Source organism: Cebidichthys violaceus, unplaced genomic scaffold, assembly GCF_023349555.1.
Source record: "Cebidichthys violaceus isolate CVI_PGR_0920_01 unplaced genomic scaffold, fCebVio1.0.p SCAF_96, whole genome shotgun sequence".
NCBI lineage: Eukaryota > Metazoa > Chordata > Actinopteri > Perciformes > Stichaeidae > Cebidichthys > Cebidichthys violaceus.
The window spans coordinates 37,425-59,299 of record NW_027176982.1 but is presented as its reverse complement, the minus strand read 5'-3'; the positions used below and the strand labels follow the sequence as shown (position 1 = coordinate 59,299).

The 21,875-nt window shown below is 44.1% G+C and overlaps 1 protein-coding gene across 1 annotated transcript; it reads right to left on the bottom strand.

Moving 5' to 3' along the window:
* Positions 1-14,053: 14,053 nt before the first annotated feature.
* On the bottom strand, positions 14,054-18,199 carry cited4a (Cbp/p300-interacting transactivator, with Glu/Asp-rich carboxy-terminal domain, 4a). Its single transcript, XM_068704578.1, has 2 exons — positions 17,998-18,199; positions 14,054-15,836 (listed from the first exon to the last, which is right to left on the bottom strand). The coding sequence occupies exon 2, from the start codon at positions 15,821-15,823 to the stop codon at positions 15,095-15,097; it is 729 nt and encodes a 242-aa protein (XP_068560679.1). The 5' UTR covers positions 15,824-15,836; positions 17,998-18,199; the 3' UTR covers positions 14,054-15,094.
* Positions 18,200-21,875: the final 3,676 nt, after the last annotated feature.

Here is a 21,875-nt window from a genome sequence, read left to right as displayed (position 1 = left end):
GATTACCAACCCCCGCCTTAACCTTTAACACATTCGCACGATGGCGAAAATCCTGCGTTCCTCCAGAGCGACAGTCGTACACGTTATCGCTACCTGGCAGACACGAATAATTAAGGACACGGACGCTGATGTCAACGTTTGAAAACGCTTGTTGAGACTTCACGGGGTGAGTCGTGACGGTGAATATTAGTGCACACAAATTATGTGAGCAACGTTGACGGCGCTGTGGCTGTTTCGACGCGTGTTTGTTTCGATCATGTTTTGTCAGAGCATACAGCGGAGACTCGGAGGAAGCGGTCGATAAAGAAGTGGAAAAGATAAAACACTGACGGACACGGGGCGATCATTTGACGATGGTTTATGTCACGCGCGCCTCTATTGACCTTATGCATTTCGGCAACAAGGAAGTGCTCAGACGCCCATTGTTTTTGTCCTTTAACTTCCCGTCTACGCTAGAAGTGAGAACGGGTCACATCGACATCTGCTCGCTCGTCGTGACCTTGCGTCTACGTCTTGTCGAACGTCTGAGAGGGTTTCGTAACGCTGGTAACAATGAGCTGGAAGAAAAGTAGACTTTTTTTTTTCTCCCTCAGCAGCCTGACAAACATTGACTGTTTGTACAGCGTCGCTCATTAGACCGGTTCTCCCGCGCAACTCTGCGATCGGCTGATCAAACAACGTCGCAAGAATGCAGCTCTTAGTGTCACAAAGTTCTGCACGTGCTCAGATGCGTAGAGCTCGGTCTCGTTTGAGTCATTTTGTTTTGGAGTGTTGCAGAAGATCAGCTCCGTGGCAAACAAAAAAAGCGTATGATACTTTGCGCCACTTTTATGATTTTTGAAGCGCGAATGCAATCGTCAGAAGTAAAGCGCTAACGTTGTGAACGTTATTATTTATATAGCCCAATTTTGGGCTAATACAAACTGACTTAACTAGTTCACTGCCTCTTCAGGGCGTGCCCGTTCAGAGGACAACGTATTCTCATGCAACGGTTCGTACAATATCTAATAAGAAATAGTCTTAATTTTTTGTGCGTACAGTCTTTTCAAAATAAACTTCTGTCTTCATGAGAAACAACTCAGTTTAATAGGTTTAGGCAACAAATCTTCTTGGTTCAGTTTGGTCAACACAACTACTTAGTCAGTGAGTTTTAGGAAGATATCGTGGTTTAGCTTAAAATAACTGTGGACGTTATGTGACAAATTTCGTAGGTGTGGCTACGAAAAGGTGTAAGAGAATTGCCTCCAGAGTTGTCCAGAGGCCTGTTATGTTAAGTGTTTAAGTGGAAGGGATAACTGAACATACTTTGTCCCATTAACCCACTGCATTGTAAAACTCCTACAATAACTATGGCAGGTGACATTTAAACCAGAGAGCCGTTATGCAAAAAAAGTCTACAGGACAATTACCATCAGTTTGGGTAATGATTTTCATCCTTTCATCCGTATAAAGTAGCCTCTTTTTTTTATTATTATTATTTGACATATTTGCCATCATTGTGTATTTCTGAGCACAGCTCACCTGAGGCCTAATGAATCAGAATAACTGAAAACAGCTGTGTGGATCAACGTGGCGATCACATACGTCCACTGAAGAGAGCTCTCTCCCACTGTGTTTCTGCCACACCCCTCTCTGAGCTCCTGATCACCCACACCTGATCGTGATTCGATCGTCAGTGGGATTCTATATCAACCACCAGAACCAGTCGGTGGAACTCTGTTCCTTCAGACAGCTTTGTCAACTCATCCTTTATCTTTAAGGAAGCCTTGAAAGGGTTCGCTGCCAGTTCATTTGCGTCTCCTTTTGTTTCTTCTTCTTTTTGTTTGACTCTGTGGACTTAGTGAGGTTTTTTTTTTTTCTAGACAAAGCCCACACTGTTTCTGCAATATTATTCTGTTAATCAGTGTTTCAGCAGCGTCCTTTTTGTTTTGGTCCTACTTTTACTTCTTGTGTTCCCCTAGACATAAAGTTGAAAGAAGACAATGTATAAATAAAGTTGAATTAATCAGCTTAAGCACATTCATGCTCAATTCAATACACTCTGCGGCAACCATTTCTTCTTGGTGTGGTATCTTGTATTGGCTAATGTTAGCAAGACAGATATTGCAGTGTTACATCTGGTCCTTTCACCAATTTGATGGCCCTTCTGCATCAATGCTACATTAAATTCACCACTATCGCACAACTGTCACTTGTCGACAACCAACAAATTACCCGTTCAAAAATGTAGTCGGTACCCGAATCCAAGTATCACAATATCAAAGGAACATGTATTGTGTATTGTGTTTATTAAAAATGTAAATAAAGACAAAATAAAATGCTGAAATGTTGCCATTAGTTGTATGAATAGCAAAAGACTGGAAAAACATCAGAGTAGAGTGCAAGTTCTGCCATCCAGCTGGTGAACATGCTGTCATCCAAGGATTCAAATTCTTTGGCACATTAGTGTTGGCGGATTTAAACTCGGAGCAGCAGCAGCAGCAGCAGCACCCTTTTATAAATTAAATGAAATTAACCTGAATGCAAATTTTTGAGGGCAGAAATTTGAAGCCCATTTTCCATGAATCGTCTTTGCACGCATGGGATGCCTGTCGAAAACTTGCACTTCACTGTGATGTTATTCCCCTTCTTCTGCTTTTAATACAAAAAATAAAGGTGAAAGGTGAGTTGTAGTGTGTGTGTGTGTGTGTGTGTGTGTGTGTGTGTGTGTGTGTGTGTGTGTGTGTGTGTGTGTGTGTGTGTATGATAGCACACCGTTCTTTATTTTGAAATTGTAATCTAATTATCTCAATTTTCACTACGTGCATTGGGAATCTGATTACGTCTTCTTTTTCCTGTATCCGTAATGAATGCAGTTGCCTTTTTTTTCCCCATGTATTCCTTTGCTCCCCAAGCACGCTAATGATTGCCCAGCGCTGCTAACCATTGTGCTGTTAAGGAAACATCAGACATGAGGTATATGCAAATGCCAGAGACGTTTGACAGATTGACAAGTAATCCTCATCTGCTCATCGTTCCAGTCGATCCTCTTTGAGCAGAGATAACCTGTGGTTTAGGTGATTTGGAGGCAGAGTAATATATCAATCTGATTGTAGCTGCTACGTTAGCGCACGTGTAAACACATTGAATGAGAATGAGAAGAGAGTGCGTGGGTGGGGGGAGGGGCGCCTGTAGTTAGTGAGTCCTCAAGGACACAGTGTGCTGTAGGAGCCTGGCTGAGGTGTTGCAGGGAGGCAGCGTGTATGAGATGATGATGAGGAGGAGGAGGAGGAGGAGGAGGAGGAGGAGTAAGGGAGGAATGACTGCTGACGCATTTAGGAGCTGTTGGAGGGGTGAAGAAGGGGGGGGTTGCTGACGTCTGGACAGCCATGCAAATCTAGGAAACCAAGGAGATGGCCCCGGTCCAAACTCTGCCCGGTGAACCGTGGTGATTTCTGGCTGAAGATGAAATGGAGCAATGGGGAGGCTCAAACGACAAGTTTTGCATTTCTTTCTTTTTGCTGTTTGGCAACACTCCTCCACCACTCCTTCTCCGAGAGCGGTCCACTTAAGTGAAGAGGAGCATCTTGACGGCGGAGTTTTGAACACTGATAAAAGCAAACCGTGCTCGGCTTTAACTAAAGCACAAAGTGGGTTTGTGTACAATGTGCATTTTGTTTCCAAATCTCTGTCGGACAAAATGGACAGAACGGAGTACGTGACACAGATGTTCGCACTACTGTATTACAGTCACACTTGTACATTTGATTATGAAAAATAGACGGCTGAATAAAGTAGTAGATGATAACGGGTAAAAGCCAATATGTTGCATGAGACGATAAAATAAGGACAAATTTACAAATTTGTAAATTTACAAATTTACAAAATCTGCAACTTCACTGCTTCAATGCCGCCAAATTGAGAATATAACATGCTTGTTACTTTTAATATTTTGTATAGTGTCCTACAGTACGTTGTATAACATCCACACAGAGAGGATGTCAGTGTGGCTCTGTTAACAAAATACTGACGTCTCAAACAAACAAAATGTGGAATTGTCACTGAAGAAGAAGCAAAATGGCCGCTGCCTTCCGATTCATTTAAAAAAATATATATATTTTGTGGCTCAGCAGTTCTATGTGGTCAATGTTTCCAGGTCATTCCAGGAGCAAACATTTTACATCATCACTTTCATTGTAATTTCAGGGTGTAGTTTTTGTATTTTGACCTTGAAATGCAGACATTGTTCGTCACTGACAGATTTTAAAAGCAGATCGGGTGCCTAGAATCAATTATTTGGCGCTCCTCCAGTTGGTAGTGCTCGCCAAGCTTGCCCCTGCCAAAAATGGCCCCGTCTGTCTGTCTGAACACTGAAAACACAGGAACGTCGGTTTTCGGATGATTCACAAATGCTTGTGGAAACTCCTAACAAACCATCCTTTCATAGTGGGATTTGCTCAAACAAACAAACAAACAAACAAAAAGGGTTTTTGGCTTGAATGAAAATTAGTTTAATGTTTCAGATCCCTTTTTAGTTTCACAGTGAACTACAAGTCCCCTGCACCCAGCAGTTAAAACACCTGCCTTTGTCATTTCCTTTTGCTTTTGAAACTGGGTTTCTAAAGTTGTTGTTTTTTCAGACATTTTCAACATTGAATATTGATAGAAGATTAGGTAATGAATTACCACTATGGCTTTATACAACTTAGACCTTTAAGCCCATGGCTGCAGTAGCCTCACCATGTCAAATATTGACTTGTTTAACTGTGTGTGTGTGTGTGTGTGTGTGTGTGTGTGTGTGTGTGTGTGTGTGTGTGTGTGTGTGTGTGTGAAAAAGCTTCCAGGTTTCAGAGCAGACGGTGCTTCCTCATTGCCACAGCTGGAGGACATAAATGATAAATATTACGTTACATGTATTACAGTTTATTCTGCAGCTGGAATTTCCTGTTCTCCATACACATTACACACGTTCATACAAGGTGTAGAAATTCAGAATTAATCCGTAATAAAGCATTCATCGGTATGACATTTTGAATAAAATGTAGTTTGCTCTCTCAAGACTTTAAATGTGATTATATTGACCCTTTAAAGTGTGAAGTTGGACGAGGTGATCTTGTGTGTGTCTGCGTGTAAAAATAAAGTCATGATAACAATTATAAGGGACATTTCCCAACTGCAGACTACTTTTTCACACATTCCCTTCGTTGTACAGGGCTGCACTGGTTCACCTCATTATCTGAGACCTCCCTGCTTCTTCATGGATGATTCAAGCTTAAAATATGTTATACATTTAGGTCACTTGTTTTGAAATCATGTTGTGAAACCAATGACGTGGCTATGGGTATGACAAGAAATACTGCGGATCTTACAAACCTTCAAAATCTGTGTTTTGTCTTTTGTTCTCTCGGCACCGACTCGGGGAAGTTTTTCAGTGTTAATGGGGAAGTCCAACATTTTTAAGCTCATCAAAGGGAGTACTACACAATCACGTTTCTGTTGCTATAGGGGAAGCTTCAAACGTCTGAAAACATGAAACCCCGATGATGTCGCAGTGATGTCGTAATTTTTTTCAACTTGGGTGAGACGTGGATGTTTAGCAAGCAGCAAGAGTCTGAGGAAGCGAAACCATTGTGTTTAATGTGGGCTGTAGGTATAGACTGCATATAAGAAGTGGACATAGTCACCGTGATGTGTGAAGCCTTGAGTTTGCCGTTTCGACATTTGCCATTAGCCTTCTTTTTTAGCAACCAGCCACCCCATGCTTGCTATTAATAAGAATGCAAGTTTTAGGCTTCGCTTTTCTGAACCGGAGGTTGTCATCTGAATGTAGCAGACCTATCCAGTGTTTTTGGAGCTTTACCCATACAGGGTCCATTAGTCAGGATACTGCTGCTTTAAATTTTGACCATTCATTTTATTTGCCATTGTTATTAAAGGCCTGGCTCTTTAAGGATGGCAATATTGGCCAGTTGTCCATCCACCACTTTGGTCAGGACTGAAATATCTCAAGAACTTGTTAATGTACCAAATACTTTTCATTCAAAATGTTGAGGTATCAGTTTCAATCCACAATTCCTGTTTATATGTCTTTAACTTTCTCTTTCACTTGGTACGAGCCATCACCATTTTGTAATACAGCAGGAAAGCATCTTTGGGTTTCTGTTTATTTCCAGTTCCTTCGAAATAGACATTTTAAGCAATATGGAAAAAGACGAAATGTGGGGTGAACAAACTGCAACCTCCATAACTGTCATAGGCTAAGAGAAACTTGGCAACGAAGCATCTTTAACCCTCTTTAATTAAAAAGCAGCTTTAGAATTACCTCAACGACACACATTATAAGAAGTGAAATTAGTGTGGTTTATAGGTTCTCGTGTAAAACATTTATTCTATGTTTGTAATAAGAGTAAGGGATTTCTGCATTTTCTGGGAGACAACATCTAGCAGTCATTATACATAGCTTAGTTTATTACAACTTGAATTAGTTGTGTAATATTGCTCATCAATCCTATCCCTTATCTTAACATTTTATTAACCAAGTTAATTGAGATCTGTGAAATGTGGACACATAAAAAGGTCAGATTTGGCAAGCAGGAAAAAAATGAAGACAAACAGCATCCTGGTTTCCCTCATATAGCAACACAAAGCACAACGTATGCAGAGTGTTCTCCAGAGAGACTCCTGTTAATCAGAGAATTGACGTCATGGAAATAACTCACCGTGGCCTTAATGTTGTTTTGACTAGGGTGCTATAGCACTCTCTCAAGTCTGTAATGTTAATTACAGCACACACTGAACAGAACAAGCAACATGCTGAAAATGTGGCTTCCATTGAACTGGTAGAATACTACAACAAAATCCAAATTGGTGTCTTCTTAAACACAGACAGACTGTTGGGTTTGGCGACCAAAAAGCAGCACCAAATCCAGCGTCAATTGCTACATTCTGTGAACTTAAATTTTCACAAAGTGTTGTTCTTCTGTCCCCAATGTTTCACCACCTACAACTGGTTTACAGCGTCGTGTGATTAGCTAAGTCTTGTTTGCGTGGCCTTGGGGGCGCACACAAACAGTGCGTTTTCAGTTTACCTCTTGTTTATTCACACAACTCTCACGTTATTCCCCCATTGGGTAAATGGGGCCGATGACACCAAGACAAATCAATTTTGTGGAGAAAACAACCCATCCCCCCCACATTATGTACCCTGAATGTGCAAGGATCTATTGTGTACCATTTTATTTACATCTAAAAACCATTACAGTAGATTCCGTGGCGTGACGGTATTTAGTTCTAGTTTAATTATCAGACTGCACCTACAGATGATGTAGATGTGTACAGAAACATGCAATTATGTTTGAGTTTGAGGTCATGGCTGCGCCTGAACAGGCACTCAGTAATCAAATAAGTTATTCTGCTGTGGACATACTTCAGTCACAGCCTTTTAGAAACATGCATATTAGCGCCCACGGCAATTTAGCACGAGATACGCCATCAATGTCAAGTTTCTCCAGGGGGGGTGGTACTAGAGAAGGTGTTGTAGGTCTTCTAGTTGGAAAGAGGTTTTAGCTCTTGAAAGCATCAGGCCCCTAAAATCAATGATCAGCTCTCAGTTTTGTTTTGCTGACGTTGAGCCGTAGGTTTGTGCGCTGAGTCACGCCGCAAGATCGTTGATTTTCCTCAAACTTCAGTGTTCTCTCCGTGTCTGGGGTTGCGGTCGTGGGTGTGCGCAGCGTAAACAGGAGGGGGCTGAGCACACCACCCTGAGGCGCTCCGGTGTTCGACACTAAATTAAAAAAAGGTGTGACCACCGAGTTCAAGAAATCACCTAAGAACCTTAGTCTTTTTAGGAGTATAAATATCCATATAGTAGTAGCACTAGGTATCAAGTAGGCCAGTGACTGTTGACATATTATGCTTTGGTCCAAAGTCTTGGATGAACCAATAGATCAACTAAGTGAGGGACTGAAAGTGACAAAATGTCAGGGTTTCAAGAAGTAAAGACAATCAAGACTGTAAGACTTTCTCATGGGGTTTGAAACTCAGTGACCTGGTTGCACATACCTTGTATACTTGTGCATCATCACTTTCCTTTTGTCTTCATTAATGAAGCGCCGTCTTCTCCGACATGCTGACGGGTGAGTCATCTGGTGAGTAAGTGTTGCAAGGTAATGATAACGAAGCCAAGTTCTCAGGCAGCGAGAGTGGAGCGAAAAGAACTGGAGTGAAAAGCAGACGCATTGAGCGAAGAGGTGGTAAACACCGATGCAAACTGTTTGGATGCGTCACTTGCTGCTTCAGGGCGAGGAGAGTGATTGACATCCACCTGACTGTCAAAAGCTGTTTACAAGGGTGAAACGCAGCTGATGACACCGGAGCTCGGGGAAAGGGCGAGGTTCACACTCTTGGCGTTCTTGAAACCGTGCCGTCATTTACGAACGCTTAAATCTCGGATCTCATTTTTTGAACTTGTACTTTTTAGCGGTTTCAGTACAAAAGTGTTCATCATTAATGTGCAGAAAGCTGTTGTTCAGGGAGCTAAAGTCCTTAGTGGTTGTGAAAGGAGGCGCATATAACAGTGTTATATGATTGGGATTAACATATTGTCTGACCTTGTTCCATCAGAGGCTTTTGTAAAGCTACGCACAATATGATACCAAAGCTGGAAAGTTAACTGCGATGACAAGACTCCAGTCATTTAGCCTTAACATCATGAATACTACTCCATAGGCCTATTCATGTTCATATAATACTCACAGAAACAAGTTGTGGACGTGGCAATCTTCGCAATTATTACAAATTTAGAGGTCCTCAGGTAATACCATTCCTGTGTGAATGAAGCTAAAGATGCTAAACGTCGCTGCTACTTGAATTGCACGTTGTTGTGTTCTCGCGTAGCGCCGACCAAACCAGACACGGTAACCCCGGACAAGCCCGGGCTTGTAAACGGTGATGCTTGTTATTGCCGCAGAGGCCAGACTAACTGTTGTGTAACTCACGGTTGTAAATTATCCGCGTGACGTATCGTCTCTAGATCAGCCTGACTGCTGTGACTCACACAACCTATTCTCAAAATTCGAAACAAAACAAAAAGCATTTAAGACGGACTGTGCTGCACCCGGGCCATTACGGCCTCCTGTGTGTGTGTGTGTGTGTGTGTGTGTGTGTGTGTGTGTGTGTGTGTGTGTGTGTTGCGGGTCTGAGTGTCCTGCCCGTCAGCAGTACTTTTAGAGTATTACCATGTTAGAGCAGATGTGGCACATAGAGCCACCCCTGCTGTCCCACCAGGTGGACTTGGCAGAGGCGGCTCCGCTCTGGTGCACCTGGATTAGACTTTTCACACAGTGAGGGATTGTCACATTTCGTGTGTGTGTGTGTGTGTGTGTGTGTGTGTGTGTGTGTGTGTGTGTGTGTGTGTGTGTGTGTGTGTGCTGTACACTGCGAGGTGCGACACCAGTTTGGGAATTTCTTTTGTGTTGAGATTGACATTTAAGGTCTGGTATCGTTGCATCATTTCTCACGACTTCACACATCCAAAAAAAAAACGACTGGCTGATGAATCACATTCAAATGCGGTGCGGCTTTCACATTCTATATTCTACGTCTCATTTTTGATAGATTCCCCACCTCATCCACCGTCCCGTACCGCTGTCTCGCACAGCCCACAACCACAGATTCAGTCGCAGTACAATCATTGAAATTGCGTTGATCATTCATGCAATTCCCGCCATTGTAAACTCAAGATTTCAATCATAGATTTTGAATACGGCTACTAGACACGTCATTCTTATATATATATATATATATATATATATATATATATATATATATATATATATATATATATATATATATATATATATATATATATATAAATGTACACCTGTCTTTTGAAATCACAACGTGGGATGGAAGCCCAGCAGAATAATTAACTTTCACGCAGACGAGCTATATATTTATCCCGTCTGGTACATGAATGGTGTCTGTATTAATAAAAAAAAGCAGGATTTCATTTGGACACAGAAAAAAGAAAACTCCATTATCTATCTGCTGCAATGACGGTTGAGCGGTTCACACAATAAGTTAGCGTGCGAGCGCCATTCTCGTTCACGTTAACGTTTCCCGCTCTTTTAGTCGAGTCAAAGTAAATGTGTTTTCCAATGTTGGATCCAGATACGGTGGTAAACGGCGATAAAAAAGGAATTGCAGCGTTGTTGTTGTTGTTGTTGTCGCTCGCTGGAGCCCTCTGTGTTCTCAAAATTTGGAATAAATTTATTTCTATACCCTCTTTGAATCAGCTCGACACACTGTAGTGCATCTCGAAAGCCTGCCTCTGAACCTCCCGACCGCTCAGGGGGGGGTTCACAGTTCGTCGATCTTTTCCTCGCAGACCCCGGGGCGAGGAGGAGATCGGCAGCCGAGATGTCAGAGCTTTGAGGAGAAGAAGGGTTAGACGGGATTAAGAGCCGTTCCGTCGACGCTCGACTCGAGCTCGCACGGTCCAAGGTTTTACGCAATTTAAAGATACCGAGCCGAACATCCACGGCCTTTGACTCGTCGATTTTTTGTTTTTTGGGGGGTTGTGCCTTAAATTTAAAGAAGTTCTTGGAGAAGATGTCGCAATCGCTCCGTCTATTAATTGGTGGAGAAAAAAAAAAAAAGCCACCCTTGACTGTGCTCTTGATTTAATATGCTTGCTCTGAGCGGGCCTTGGAGACCCAGCAGGCTCTCATGTTTTGGTTCTGCTTACAGACCAGAGAGTGGAGCTATTCCGAGAGTGGATATCAACCTCCCCGCCTGGCTTTAGGAAGTGGCTCAATGATACAGTTTCCTGTTTGTATTTAGAGGAGATAAGCTCAAAACTTAAGGGTGTGCAGATTTGCGGAGCTCCTACAGACCACAGCGGTAACGAGATGACACCGGTGTAATCCCTGTGCTTTGTGGGGCTTCGTCACGTTTTACAGAAGGAATTACTCGGTTCTTATTTGTACAGCACATGCACAGAGATGATGACGATGACGATGATTCCCCCCCGGGCTCGCTGTTTTGCATTAACGGCGTTCTCAACAGGGTTGTTCGACGCCGAGTGTTTCATCAGGCCTCTTCTCACTTATAAAGGCTGACAAAAGGAGCATTTTCTGTCCCCTTGAACAAACCTTCCCCCTGGGCAGACTTTGAGAACTCCCAGATCGAAAGCAACAAGCTGTTGTTTTAGCGAGGAATGGCAGTTTGCGCGTTGTTTACACGAGCCCCGCTACTATTCATTCCCTCTCCTTTTCTCTTATGTGCTAATTTGTGGGAAGTCTTTTTTTTTTTTTTATCATAGTGTGCTGCATAACTTGCACAATGTGCGCTGAGCATGCACGTGTTGATACAGTAAGCGGTGCGTTTCCCTCCTGGCAGGAAACAGGTGTTTGAGATATCGTAGTAGCACATGGGGAAACACGTTCAGATGAAACACGAGTACAAAAGTAGAAAAATGGGTTTTTATTTGAATTCACAGTGAGTTAGTTATAATGAATTTATTATTTCTGTTTCTCTCTTTTGTCATTATTCTTTTATACATATTTCTTCATTTTATTTAATTTTACATATCTCACAAAGGCGGTTAAAGGTTCAATGACAGAGCAGATTCTCGTGTGTGTGTGTGTGTGTGTGTGTGTGTGTGTGTGTGTGTGTGTGTGTGTGTGTGCTCATGTGTGACTTTGTGACCCTGAGGAGCACCTGTGGAGCTGATCTTGGTCTACAGTGTAGGCACTGTAATAATGGTTTCTTTTACACTGTTGTGTTTTAAAAAGCAGCGCCCCTTGACTTCCTGTGGAGGTAATTGAAACGTCCAGCAGTGTTGATGGGGGGTTACTTAGTCCTATTCACCTCATGTACCTTCACCAAAGAGGTTATTGGTTTATTATGGAAAACTGCCGGGCTAATTTCCATGAAACTTGGTGGAAGCGGCAGATACACGACTGACTTCTCATTTTCGTTAACGGGCTGCACAGGACACGGCCTCGCCGCTGTGTTCTGATGTAGGTTGACTCTCTCCTGCGAGTCCACAAGACTCGGATAGTTTCCAAAGATCCATTTAAAAAAAAAACAGCTCAAGGACAAAAGCCTCGCCTCACATCATGTAGAGCAGCACATACGCACCCCAGGTCTTCTTAAATAGGACTTTACTGCACAGCTAATTGGAATTTTAATGAGACAAATTTTTTTTTAACTTTCTTTCCCCCCCCCTTTAAATCCCCACAGAAATGTTCTTCTAATGGTAAAAGAAAAACTTCTAGCTGGAAATACGCAAGATTCTAGTCGAAAAAAGACGTCAGATTTTTTGTGAAAACAGGCTTCATGAAGCAAGACAGTCCTGCAGCTTCACACCCGCCTCCTCACACATCATAGTTAAGATAAGAATACAGTCGCTACAACATGCTACTAATTAGCGCACCACCTAGCCTCTGTGGACCGCGCTGCTAACACGAGTAGCATTCTACGGTGGAATCACTGACGAAAAAAACGCAGGAAACGTTTCTTTAAATAAATATTTTATTTGAAAATAAATACATTTTCTTAAAATAGAATCAATAAACATTACAAAAGCTTTTGGGGGGGGACGTGGGAAGGGAGTAGGAGGGGAGGAGGAGAAGGAGGAGGAGGAAGAGGAGGAGGAAGGGGTTTACCCCAAAAATGAATGATGTGTAATTTGGAACAAGGAGTACAATCTCACACGTTTTATCTACCATCTTAAGACAAGTTCCCACAATGTGTTTGTACTGTACATTCTCAGCTGCTTCGTATGAGAGGAGGGGGGAGGGGGGGGGGGGGGGTGGCATCCCCTCACGCTTGCTTTAACATGCGGCGCACTTGGTCTTAAAGCTTCAGGGTCCTGGTATCCTCCCGCTGTATCTACACACTCATTTGTAAAAAAAAAAAAAAGCAAATGTAGGGTATAATCTCTTGTCAACACATCAAAAACTGATTTACATTTATGGAAAAGTACCTTTTTTTTTTTTTTTTTAAATGTGTCTAGATCGACGTCACCTCTAGTCTACAGTACAAAGATACGACGCACGAGAAGAAGGCGGCGCTTATTGATATAGCGGTAATCAGAGGCCGCCGTCTCGCTAAGGCCAGGAGGATTCAGACGACTGTGAGTTGGTTCTGGCCAAAATCAATTTTTTTGTGTGTCAGGCAGAAAGTGAAACAGTGCGTGAACTCGCCGGCGCTCCTCCGCCCATTGTTTGACCGAAGAGCTCGGAGATGGCAGATCTCCAGAGAGAGACAGGGGGACGGGGGGGGGGGGCAGATTAACACAGTGCACTAAGCGCAGCCCTGACCCCCTCTGACAGCTCCGCAAATAGCATTACGAGCGCAGGAAGTTCTCTCTCTCTCTCTCTCTCTCTCTCTCTAGAACCCAGCCTGCAGCAGGCAGAGCAGCAACCTTGACCAAAAAAAAACAAAAAACCTAATTACCAACTGCGCAAAAAAAAAAAAAAAGAAAAAGCGCCACAGAATATGTCCGTTTTTATAATTATTGAATCATTGGAGAGAATGTGCAAGCCGACCTCAATTAAGACAAGCGTGTGAGAACATGTCGTTTATATCTAATCAGTAGAAAAGCAGCAGAGTAAGCTAATCTATGGCAAAAAGAACAACAACAACAACAGCAACTTTGCACGCTTTGTGCTCCCCCGCTCGCTCCTCCTGCGGGAATGAAATCAATGCCACAGGTAGCAGATTTAAATAATGATTAAAGTAAATGCTGCGGGGGAGAGGGGGGGGGGGGGGGGGGGGCGGGGGTGTGTGTGTGTGCTGTGTCCACACATTGTGTCCACTCGTCAGAATCTCTCTCTCTCTCTCCTCTTTGCCTCCGATCTCCTCCACAGGGCCATGTGTTTAGAGAGGAGAACGCCATTCAATGGGTTTTAAACGCCTCACTGCACTGACCACACACACACACACACACACACACACACACACACACACACACACACACACACAGATGCAAATTCTGCAATCACGCTCTTTTTTTTCTCCCCCCACCTCAGATCTGTGAGCGACACCTTCTCCCGTCTGATGGCCGTTTTCTTTTCTTTTCTTTTTTTTGTGTTTTGGGCTTTTTCGTGGATCTTGCACAACAGGCCACAGTCACGGCGTTTCTCATGTCCTAACATCCCCCCCGCCCCCCACAACGGTTCATGCAAGGTCTACTAAAGCAGTAAACCCCCTAAAACGTTGCTATGGCGATGAGCACGTACATGTCTCGGGGCAAGGACAGACTTCCAGGACGTTTTCTGAAAAAGATAAAACGCTTCGTCCCGAGCAGACGCTCTTAAGCGATGCGCCGCTTTGCCGATGATTCAATCACAGCTAATTAGAACAGATGTGATACATTTCATGATTGCAGATTAAAATCGGGAAGTCAGGTAAGTGACACCGAAAGCTAAATAATCAATGTAGCGCATTTCAACCCGACTAATCCGAGATAAACTGCCTCGCTTCTCACCGCTCTACGAGGGAAACGGTGTACAACTTGAAGAGCCAGCCTTCAAAAAAACAAACACAGATGTTCTTAATCCCGTCATCGTTACAGAAACAAAATCAGAGGACTAGCTTTTTACAAAATTTGTAAGACGTCTGCTACTATTTGAAGGTGTCGTCGGAGATGAACTACATTAAAGTGATGCCACAGAATCTAGCAGACCCATGATGGATAGTCCTTTCAGGCCCCCTCCCCCCCCCGTTGTTGTTGTTTGTTAACTTTACAATGATCCCCAAAGCCTTGGCAATGCAGGCACATGTGCTTTGAGGGGCCAGATGGGTACAGACAGGATCTGCATCAGGATGCCTCAATTTGGCCAAAAGACGTCAGAATCTTTTCTGGCACCGGCTCAAAGAAACAGAAACCTGGTGCCGTTTTTTTTCCCCTCTCTTTACAATTCTTCATCAACTCGCAGGCAGGTCAGTGTGAAGACACAGACACACACCCGACCAGAACAGAGAGATTGTCTCCTCTCGCTGTGCTACTGTGACCGCTCAGTCATTCTTTGGGGGAGGGTGGGGGGGAGGTGGTGTCCAGTCCAAAACAAACCCGACCAGACCTTTTCCCCGGACTCGCTTTCGCTCAACAGCTCACCGTGCTCGGCTGCTGTTTGCACACAAAGTCCGATATGAAGTCAAATTCGTTCTGTCCCAGGAAGAGCTCGGGCAGCTCCTGAACGCGGTCCAACCCAAACTCCAGCACCAGCGAGGTCAGGACCTCCTCGTCGATCATATCCATGTCCATGCCGTTCTGTCCCAAAGGCCCGCCCACCATGTGCTGCATGCCCGACAGCTGCGCCGGGCCCACCCGGTACTGAGCGCCGTTGGACATGTGGTGGCCGTTGGCCGAGACCAGCGGGTGTCCGTGATACTGAGTGTTGAGTTTCTGCAGGTGCATGCTGGCCATGAGCTGCTGGGACGTGAGGTTACCGGGGAGGTACTGCTGCGGGTGTCCACCCTGCTGCTGCTGCTGCTGCTGCTGCTGCTGCTGCTGGGGGTGCATGTGGTGGTGGTGCTGCTGCTGCTGCTGTTGCTGTGGACCCTGGCCGTTGTACATCATGTTCCCAGACATCATCTGGTGGTGGTGGTTGGCCATGGGAGCTCCGTTCAAGGGGCCGGCCATCCCGCCGGGTCCCACCATGCCCTGCCGCTGCCTCATGGCGGCCTCCATGTTGCTCTGAGGGTTCCTGCCGTAGTGCATCACCTGGCCGTTGGGCAGGGTGCGCAGGCCGGGCTGGCCGTTGTGCTGCGGAGGTCCGTTCATGCCCATCCTGAAGCCGTGGGTCATGGGCATCATCATGTGTTCAGCCATGGCTTCTATCGCCCTGGAAAAAAAAAACACACATCAGATTAGATGATTTAATACAACCAATTGTAATTGTAACCTTGTGGCTCTTTTGTGTGTCTAGAAGGAGCTTTCTAACTTTTCAAAGAACAACCTTGGAGTAGGACTTCTTTGCTTTGGGACAACTTTCTATTAGAGTAGTTTTATTTCTCCATTTCCCTCCAAAAGAGAGACTTAAACAAACGTTTTAGACTTTGTGTATGAGACGGTTGAGCGCCCTGCAGCGCCCGCAAGCCTTCCTTTGTCACACACATTAAACAAATAGAGAATCCGCTTTCATAAAAGTGACCCGTCTGGTCCTGTTATTTGTGTTTCTTGACTGAGCATCAGCCCGGATAGTTTCGTTTGTCTCTACCTGCTGCGGTAGCTAATGCTAGTTAGCTCCCTGTAAATGAGTAGAATCTGCACACTAGTTCCGTCCACTCCCATGGAGGCCTTCTTCAGGCTGTCCCTCTCTCACGTACCTGCAACCGCTAAGAGCCAGCTAGCCACAGTTGCTACTCCAGACGGCTAACGTCGCCAGCTATCATCTACTCAAAGCAACCTCCTTTGTGCACGTTCTAATGACTCGATAGACGGCGTGCACGTCACGCTGGAACAACAGCAATGATTCATCGGATGCATTGGAACATATCGCCCTGCCCTGGTGATGCCATCGAGGTAGGGCTGCAGACCTTTGGGAGTTTGCACTTGCACAACGTGTTGGGAGGTAGGGAGGGTAAGAACAAAATAAACAGTTGCATTGTAGGAAATGTAGGCTCCTGTGGTTGCAAGATTTGGACCCATTCTATAGAGACTAGAATCCAGGATCTCTCAGTCTCTCTAGATTCTTGTGAGTCCACCAGTTTTATAGATGTGAAAGAGTGAATCGCTGCCCAAATAAACCTTTAGCTCTCATGAGAACCGGCCCCGTCTTTCTGCCGAAACTCCCTCACCCTCCTCCCCAGTTTCTCTCTCTCCCTCTCTCTCTCTGTATGTGAACTCACTTGCAGTCATATCGGAAAAGAGTCCCATCCAGAAACCTCCGAAATTACACCATCGCTGAGTTACCGCTGGGCATCCAACCGACGAGGGAGGGCAAGCAATACCCTTGCAGCCAAAAAGGACGCAGAGGAATGCTCCTCCAGACCACACACACACACACACACACACACACACACACACACACACACACACACACACACACACACACCTCCAACACCACCACCCCCTACTCAGCACACTGCCTCTGTCTTCCCACAGTCATTACAAAAAAAGATCTCCAATTAAGATTACCTACAGATGACAAACAGATCCTGCTCACGCTGGAGCTGTAAATGTGCTGTCAACGTGAGTGGCTTGTTGAAACTGATGGACATTAATGGAATGATCATAAAAAAAATTTTTAAAAAATAAAAAGACATCCAGAGCCAGCAATGGCATGGATGTCTGTGAAAACAAACAAAAAAAGGACATTTAAACAGGCTTTTAAAATGAACTCTGGTGGTGCCCCCTGGCTGCTTGTAGCCATTCAAGCCTTTTAGTGCTGATAAAACAAAAACACCCCCCCCCCCCCCCCTCCAAATAGCCCAAATCGTCCTTAAAACGCCGCTCTTGTGTTGCCTAATTACACCCTACATCTGACGGGCTTCTCTCGCAGAGATATCATTCAGCTGAATGCCACTTTGTAAATAGACAGTCTGAGGCAGGGTCGTAATAATAATTGCTGACATTATTACACAAGCATGAAACCCTCTTCTTCCTTTATTTATTTCTTTTCTTTTCTTTTTCATCCTCTTGGACTGTGCACGCGAGCTATTTGACATTCTGAAGCCATTATTAAAAACCGTCACTACCGTAATAACAGGCGATACTGCTGCAAGTACGCGAAGTGACATGGTGGAATGGGATGATCTAGCGTGTAGAGCAATATATATATATATACGTATATATATACGTATATATATATATATACGTATATATATATATATATATATATATATATATATATATATATATACATATATATATATACGTATATATATATATATATATATATATGTATATATATGTGTATGAAAATAAATAGTCAGCAGCCATATCAAAGGGAAAGTGCTGCGTCTCTACCTGTTAATGGAGCAAACAGAACGCGCGAGACCTACCCCGATGCGTTGGTGTCGAATCCGCGCGGAGAAGTTGGATCGGTGCCGGGGGTTTTGTTTCTCCAGCTGATGCTCCGGCTACACGCAGCCCTGCGGCGGATACAAAACTCTGCGGCGTCTCTCGGCAGTCAGAGGAGTTTTTTGTTTTCTGGGTCAACTCAGGGATTATATACATCTATAAAGCACCGAGAGAGAGAGAGAGAGAGAGAGAGAGAGAGAGAGAGAGAGAGAGAGGAGGAGCTACCGTCCTCTCCGTCTCCTTTGTTGCCATTGGTCCTCCCCCTTAATCACTGTGCAAAGAAACATCCACTAACTACCTCCACTGATCCACCGGAGCAGCAGAGCTCCGCTCAGCCGAGCCGAGCCGCGCGGCGCGTGTGTGTGTGCGTGTGTGTGTGTGTGTGTGTGTGTTTGTGTGTGCGCGCGCGTGCTGGAGAGAGTCCACTCTGCGGCTCAGTCTTCTGCTGTAATGAAAGCTTATTGAAATGATCAAATAATCATGTATTCAACAATGTCTTTATATGATGATGTCATTACCCTGACTGTGTTGCAGCCTCTACCTTATATAAATATATATATATATAAATATAAATACATACTAACCAGTCATTTAGCACCAGCACATTTGGTGAGGGAGCGACTATAACCAGTGGTAGACTATATGAACAAAACAAAGTATGCACTTACATCTGCAAAGTCACACAATCTGAGTCCTGTGTACATTTGATGCGTTGTCAAAATGTAATATTGACAAGTGCAGCGTTTAACACAAAGTGGGTTTTTTTATATATATAGCCTAAGACTGGAATTATGGTTCCCCCAAAGTTACGCTCTCTGCCAATCTACTGAGAGAAGGGTGTTATTAGTAAGAGCAGGCTGCACACATCTTATTGTGTAGGGCGGCCATTGAAGCGGAGGGGAGGTTGAATATTCAGAGGGTGGAAGTGTAAATCCATACGTGTGTAACGGAGCATTATACATGCAAAAAATGTAGGCAAAAACCCCCCGTAAGAGTGTATACATGTTATTTTTAGAAGACAGGACTGCATGAGCCAAAAAACCCCAAAAATGTGATGACACGTCAGTATTCCCACCAAATATAACCCGACGTTCCAAGTGACAGAACGGTAACACGGGAGAAACCCTGACATTGAGAAGCAATCCTGGTCATGTCCAGGGGATATTCTAATACGGAAATTACAATTTCCAACAGCTAAATAGTATATAAAACGCATATTTGTACACTTTTCAACTATTTTTATATCAATATATCAATACACTTCACTTTTGAAGTCGTTCTTTCTGACCCTGGTTATCTTAAACTGAATATGTTGCCATGTCAGTTTGTGTTAGCGTTGTTCACTTTCAAGGGTTCACCTTCACAGTTTAAGAGTTCACGATACAAAGAGCAATAATTGACCTTTTGTTTGCGGACGTCTCTTTAATGAGACTCGCAGCGCTTTGTGTCAACGTTTAAACATTCACACGTTCATAAACCCGTGGCAGAGGAAGCCAAACGAGGTCGGACTGAAGGAGCTAGATCTGGTGGAGGAGCCGCTCCACCTCCTGGTCCATTATAATGGTGGGCTCCAAAAAGAGAAACTTCCAGGTGTTGGGGAGTCATACTTCATATTCAAGAGGTACAAAGCCTTTTGTGTCTTCAGTGGGAAGCGGTGTGAAGTCTTGACAGGTTGCCTCAAGTGATGTCACCTGAGTCGGCGTCAGCTGGGATTGGATTTCGAAAACAAAGACAACATCTGGAGAACAATGTGAGCCGAACAGATCCCTGTAGCTCACCATCTCTGCTGCAGGCTAGAAGTTGAACAACACACACAAATCTCCGACCCGAACCGCCGGCGGCCGCGTTGCACTGTGGGTAATGTAGGAAGAAGAACGCGCGCCGATACAAGACTACACTCGTCATGGTTTCACTGTGAAAACATGAGTCCGTGAAGCCACATTTATTTTCTGGTGATGAACAACCTGCTCTTACTTGACGTCACAGACGTCAACGTTCGCCTGTGATTTATTCATTTATTCATTTACTACCACAGCTACAGTATGTAGGTCTACTGAAGGAGCTACAGTACACTCCACTGACGCCTCGTTCTCTGCAGCACGATGGAACTCAAACCACCTCCATCCAGCTCCAGAGAGCGAGCGCACACACACACACACACACACACACACACACACACACACACACACACACACACACACACACACCAGCCAGTCCTTTTGTTATGGCCTCCCCTCCCCGTGTGGAGAGAGAGTCAAACCCCCTCAGCAGGAGCTTGGTATGTATTCCTGTTGACACACACACACACACACACACACACACACACACACACACACACACACACCCTCTGCTGCAGAGGAATGTGTCCTATTTTTGGGCCCCTGAAGTCAGCCAGACTTCCAGCCTCTTTCTAATGCCGATTTCACTTGACCATTGTTGTGTTTTTTCTTCTTCTTCCTTTTCTCTTTTGGGAGTACGCTGTGTGTTCTGATCCGAGCAACAGCCTCCTCCATTTGTTGACAAGGAGCGGTTGTTCTCAGCGGCGGCGGCGCTCCAGTCAGGCTGTTGTTTATTCGGCCAAAATACAGCTGGACTTTGGATTTATTACTCTCTGTGTGATTTCCTGCAACTAAGTTATTGACGTGTACATTCACTACTAAATACTACTCCAATTCAGAGGTACTTTACTTGAGTATTTCCCCTTTTTTTTTTGCTTATTTATACTTTGAATATTGTCCTTTTTTATATTCCACTACATTAATCTAACAGCCAGTTTACTAGAGTAGTATGATCAAGAAGAGTCATTCCACTCTCTGGTCAGTCCGGTAGTCTAAACATGAAGCTGTGCCGAGCTTAATTCTCTTTAATTTGGGTGATTAGATTAGTGTAGGATAAAGACAGGAAACAAAGGGGGAAGCATGCTAACCTCACCACCACACACCCTCATTAATTTACACCGTTTCATAACCGGCATGCACAGCTGCTTCCTGGAGTTTCCACGAAGACTACAGTGAAGAAATAAAATCGCACATAATCCCCTCCTCGGATGGTGCCGGTTGGACTTTTTTTTTTTTTTTTTTTGTCAGAGCTCCATTTCCTGTCTTTATGATGAGCTAACTGGCTGTAGCTTAATATTTAGCGTGGTGTCAGTTTTCTCTCTCAGGAATAGAAAGACATGTTGGTTGATAAGCTTATTTTCTTTCTTGCCAGATGAGAAGAGTCATTTCACGGCAGCAGGCGGTTAGCTTAGCTTAGCAAAAAAAGACTGGACACATTAAATATATATATCTTGCATGGCTTCATCCAAAAGTAACAAAATCCGCCAACCAGCACCTCCAAAGCTCAATATCTATACAAAAACTGTTACAGGTGTAACAGGTCATAATATACCCCCTTAGTCCGGACTATACCTGGGGTTAAAGGGGCCTAGTCTAGATTATACCCTGGGTATATTATGGCCTAGGCCAATTTATTCTCCGGGGTATAAATTGGCCTAATTCATACCCCTCCATGATATCAGTAGTGTTGAGTGACATACACAAGAATTACTTCATTTTTCAACATTTTTTACATTACAGTCATTTAGCAGACGCTTTTATCCAAAGTGACTGACAATTCAGTATCTATCTACACACCGTAGACGCAGCTACGGGAGCAATTCTGGGGTTAAGTGTCTTGCTCAAGGACACATTGACATGAGACTAGTGGAGCAGGAGCCGGGGATCGAACCACCAACCCTCTGATTGAAAGGCGGCCCTGCTCTCCACTTAGCCAGGTAATTTTATTGGGGGTTCAGCTTTGTCAGGCAAGTTAAAAGTGAGAAAGCTGACTGACTTAAATCTTAAAACATAGACTTTTA